This window comes from Austrofundulus limnaeus, unplaced genomic scaffold (assembly GCF_001266775.1).
Source record: "Austrofundulus limnaeus strain Quisiro unplaced genomic scaffold, Austrofundulus_limnaeus-1.0 Scaffold68, whole genome shotgun sequence".
NCBI classification, from domain to species: domain Eukaryota; kingdom Metazoa; phylum Chordata; class Actinopteri; order Cyprinodontiformes; family Rivulidae; genus Austrofundulus; species Austrofundulus limnaeus.
The window spans coordinates 1,770,113-1,775,442 of NW_013952470.1; the positions used below are offsets into that span (position 1 = coordinate 1,770,113).

Genomic DNA, 5,330 nt, shown 5'->3' on the forward strand with positions numbered 1-5,330 from the left:
GGTGGAATTTACGCAGCTCATTTACACACTTTTCCTGAAGATAGAAGAGTTTGTTGAATCTGACGTGACATGTTCGTACGAACCCTTTGTACGAAGAGAAATTTAGGATAAGAATACGAACATACTCTTGCATGAGGCCCATTGTTACACCTTTTAAGCTCTCACAGGCCTCATGTAGTTGAGAATGCTCTTCAACATAATCTGACTGCTTAAAGTGCCTGTGTTGTGCATGTCCATGAAATACAAAAAGTCAAAGAAAACATCTGTATATTTTAAAAACTTGGCGTAATACACATGATTTTACCCATTATGTCACATAATTAGCATATTTTCTCCTGAACTTGACTCAGGTGAAGTAAAACAGGAAGTGACATCAAAGGGGAACTCTTTGAGAAAGTTTTTGTTCACTGAAACAATATTATTTGAACTCTGTTTCCTCATCTCTTTATAATAGTGATTAAAATAAACTAAGGAAACATCAGATTATTCTCTACAGTGTGTGTTGGCGGCCTTTTTAGCAACACTCTGTTCATGTTCAAACATTCGCCTTTGACATCAGTTCCTGTTACTTCACATGCAAATAGCTCAACAACTGTTCATCTCAGCAGTATGAAATCTTTTTTACAAAATGTTATCAATGTAATTTTTTCAAAAATGCATTCATATTTATTACAAAAATTTGATGTGACAGGCACTTTAATGATGTCCTGAAATCCATGTTTGATAATTTCACTTGAACTGTTAGAGTCAGCTTTGTCTATTAGCAATATATTTCATGAACTACTGGACATAATTTTTGTGAATCTTTCAGAATATAATCACTAACTGATTATTGTTTGGAGCCAACCAATTCAAGATGGCTGCCACAGCCAACTGATCGTGTAGAAAATATTATATCCATACAGCCAATCTTAGAGATATCAAATTAGAGTTTGAATTGGTAGTAGCTTGGACTCATCCTCAAACATATTTGAAGCACTAAGTTTTGGAAAACTTTGGCTTTCTTTAATGGAGTCAGTGGTGTTTGTTAAATCCATCACAATGGACAGATTTTAATTAAACACTCAATGTAATCACTGGAAGTGCATCTAAGTCAATGTCAATTTTATTTATACAGCACATAAAAACAACAAAGGTTGGCCAAAGTGCTTCACAGTTAAGCCAAATAAATAAAACAATTGAGCAACACATAAATGTAGACAATAAAATCAATTTAAAATACAGAAAAACATTAAAAACTTTATCATTAAAAAAACTCAAACTCTACCAGAATGAAAGGCCAGGGAGTAAAAGTGAGTTTTAAGTACAGATTTAAAAGTCTCAACAGTCTCAGCAGTCCGTATGCTAAGAGGTAAATCATTCCAGAGTTTTGGGGCAGAAACTGCAAAGGCCCGATCACCTCTAAACTTTAGCCTGGATCTAGGAACATCTAACAGGAACCGGTTGGATGACCGAAGCGCTCTAACTGAAGTGTGGATGTTAATGAGATCACACAGGTAGGATGGGGCCAGATCCTTTAAAGCTTTAAAAGTAAGCAATAAAATCTTAAAATTGATCCTAAAGTGAACAGGAAGCCATTGGAGAGAAGCCAGAACCGGAGATATGTGTTTGTTTGTTTTTTTGTTCCTGTTAAAAGACGAGCTGCTGCGTTTTGGACAACTTGTAATCGATGCAGAGAAGATTTATCTAAACAAATATACAATGATTTACAAATATCCAAACGAGATGTAATGACAGCATGAATCACTTTCTAATTCGTTTGGGAGGTATGGCTTCACTTTAGCAATAATTCTTAGTTGGAAAAACTCGATTTTACCACTGAGTTTATCTGCCTGTCCAATTTGAACAAATTATCAAAAAATAAACCTAAATTTCTGACAGCAGAGCAGCTGTATGAAGCCAGAGGACCAAGATTGTCAGGAGAAATGTCTTTATCAAAGCTGATGACTTCTTTCTTACTTTCATTTAGATTCAGGAAATTTAATTTCAGCCAGATTTTTATGTCATTCAGACAGCTCAGGAGTGATTTGAATGAATAAATCAAACCCGGCTTGATAGGCAGGTAGACCTAAATGTTGTCAGCAAAACAATGGAAAGGAATCTTATATTTATTAAAAATGGACCCCCGAGGCAACATATAAAGATTAAAAAGCAGAGGGCCTAGAATAGAGCCTTGCGGGACCCCACAAGTCAGAGGAGCTAAAGAAGAGGAGCAATCTCCTAAATGAACAGAAAAACTCCTATTTGTTAAGTAAGCTCTAAACCAGGATAAAACTGTGCCTTTGATACCAACCATCTACAAATTAACCCAATTAACTAAATGCAAGATGACCACCACAACTACACTGATTTAGAAAACATAAAAATAGCTGTAACTCAGTCAATTTTACAGATATTGAGCTCAAATATAGTGTTGAGAATCATTCAAATCACAAAACTAAAATAAAATAAGACTGATAAAATTATCTTTTTTTAAAACTGTTTTGATAGGCTGAAATGCATTTCTTTAAGCTCTTTATTTATAAAGAAAACATTTCCACTGCGGTTAGTTTTATCAATGATTGATAATTTCCAATTCAGCTCCTATGAAGATGTACTCAAATTGTCTAATATGTGATAAAGAAAACAAGGCTGTTGTGAAATGTAGCCTAAATATAAAAGCATCTCCCCTCTTATCATCCTAATCCAGAACATAATCACTGTGACACCACATCTTGAGCGTGCAGAAACATGCAGCAGCAGCAGCAGCATCAAATTCCTTTGTGTTGGTGTGCAGAAGCTGGCTCTTTTATGTTTTACTACAAGGCTGCCTTTAGGACCCAGTGTGCCTCTTGTGTAGTTTCTGTGTGGAGATGAGGAACACTGAGATGTGCTTCTTTGCCCATCACGATTCACATCGCAGCTCTGAGAGCTGAGAATGCTGCAGAACAGGCTCGTTTAACGTGACAGTTTTTTTTTCTTTTATTTACCTGCATGCTTCTTTAGTTCGTCGTTTCCTAACACCATACAGGTGTTTTTATTTATAATAGTTCAGATTTATTTTATATTATTTTCATTTTTCCTTCTATTCCTGGGAAATTATGAGCCCATCTTGGGAGCATCCTTCCTCCTGTTGGCTGGAATCATGATTGATCAGCTTTACTTTAAGCTCCCAGTCCATCAGTCAGGTCCAAGCAGCACAGAGCCCTGAACTAAATTGTCTTCAACTTTCTTCAGCATCTTCGACGTAGCCAGCTGCAGAAGGTTTTTTTTCTTTTCTTTTCTTTTTTATTTTTTGCACTTGAGGTGAGTCTCTGACCCAAAGCATATTTATTGTATTTTCAGGTTCTTCTTTCCTCCCCATCATGTATGTCAGTCAGCACTGGAAAGCGTGGGAGAGAAAAACCTCATCCTTCACCCATATTCCCTTTCTCCTAACCCCCATCCTCCTCCTCCTCTTCTCGAGAGTCAGCATTTGATGCTTCTCATTGACCCAGTTACAGAATCCATGGGATCTGTAACCTGATTTCATGTCATACACTCCATGTTGGCTGAATGAAAATGTGGGACGTGACAGTGAATACTAATTACGGTCACTTGCTGTTTCTCTGTCTGCCTCCCCCGCTCCGTCTATTTGTTTATTTATTAAGCTAGTGCACTACTGAAGGGAATCCACCACCACCACACTGTTTTCCTGAGAAATGAACTGGTATTAACTGGATCTGTTCATCCTTACATGTGTGGTTAAGTTGAAGGTTTTGGTTGATTGCAGGATTGTGGAAGCAGCCATGAGGAGCAAAGGGAGCACATGTTCACTCCTCATCTACCTGCTGCTGCTCACAGTTCTCTGGGAAGTCAGGTAAGCCCTCTTGGAAAGGGGACACCTATCATCAGAACACACAATTTGTCTATGACCATATTTTTTTGTTTGTTTTTACCTGTTATTAGACACACAGATCATTTCCTATTATTATGAATAATATACCTAACCTAAAAGGACTGCTGGGAAATTAGATCAAATCAGTTGACATAAGCACTTCTCAGTATTATTGATCCTGTTGTGGGGCTCTTTAATTTCACAATCTCTCCCGACCCTTTGGAATGAAAATTACAATTCTGTCTTGTACACTGGATTTGAAAATTCTAATTGCTACCACAGACAGTTTAAAATGGCTCTAATTCAGCTGTTTTAAAAGGACAACATGACACAATAAATGGAGAAATTAATAGAAAACTAGACATGGGTTTTTACGATGTAAAAACAAGTGTGCATTGCCATGTAGCATGTCATTGCAGCATGGCTTTGCCTGCAGCATTGGACTTGCAGAATGAACTTTGACCAAGTTCAAATGTGTTTTCTTTACCAGCTTGTGCCTGTCACGTCAGCAGGTGTTTAGAATTAAGGTAATTGTGTGACAATATGAAGTRTGAAGAGATTTTTTGTAAAAGTTGCATTAGCCAGCTTTTGAACGCTGATCTCCCACATGAAAGTCCATGACATAGACCATTAGACCAATGGAGTTGTGTTAGAAGTGGTTGGCAGGGGTTGGTTTGTATGTGTGCAGAAAGAGGCCACATTGCCAACACAATTATTGACACTAAACTGCATAATATTATAACAATGGAGCAGTATTAAGACAATATTATAGTAAAACATGAAAATACAATCATATTAGTATTGTAAACACTGAACTATTGAGAATAAATATTAAAAAACTATGGTGCAGTACCAAGTTGAGTACAGCTGGGGACAGTATTGGACCATTACAAGGCCCCATTGACTCCCATTTTATGAATTTGGAATAAAGTTTCAACATTAATATTTCAAAAACTACAAGTTGTACAGGTACCAAAAGGCATAGCAATCATTTAGCACAGGACCTTTACAGATAGAAATTACAATGCCAGCTGTAGGACAATGTAGGCAGGAGCATTGGACTTTCAGAAAGAACTTTGACCAAGTTCAAATGTGTTTTCTATACCAGCTTGTGCCTGTCACGTCAGCAGGTGTTTGTAATTAAGGTAATTGTGTGACAATATGAAGTTTGAAGAGATTTCTGTTAAAGTTTCTGTAGTTGGATTTAAACCCTGATCTCCTGTATGAAAGCCCACAGTGCTCATCATGAGACTATAGGAGATGAGGCAGAGGATAATCCCAGGGACTGGACTGGATGTATACAGAAAAAGTTTACCTTGCCAATGCAATTATTGACACTTAAGTGCAATATATTATTGCAATATAAAAACATAAAGACAGTATAACAGTAAAACATCAAAATGCAATCATATTAATATTGTAATCACTGAACTACTGAGTTTAAATATTATGAAACTATGGTGCAGTACCATAT

The 5,330-nt window shown here is 36.7% G+C and overlaps 1 protein-coding gene across 1 annotated transcript in view; it reads left to right on the plus strand.

Moving 5' to 3' along the window:
• Positions 1–2,895: 2,895 nt before the first annotated feature.
• gabra2b (gamma-aminobutyric acid type A receptor subunit alpha2b) overlaps positions 2,896–5,330 on the plus strand; it is a gene marked incomplete in the record, with an annotated part of 66,658 nt that continues 64,223 nt past the window's right edge. Inside the window, 2 exon segments of the mRNA XM_014010404.1 lie at positions 2,896–3,285; positions 3,752–3,838. Coding sequence (XP_013865858.1) covers positions 3,768–3,838 — 71 coding nt within the window.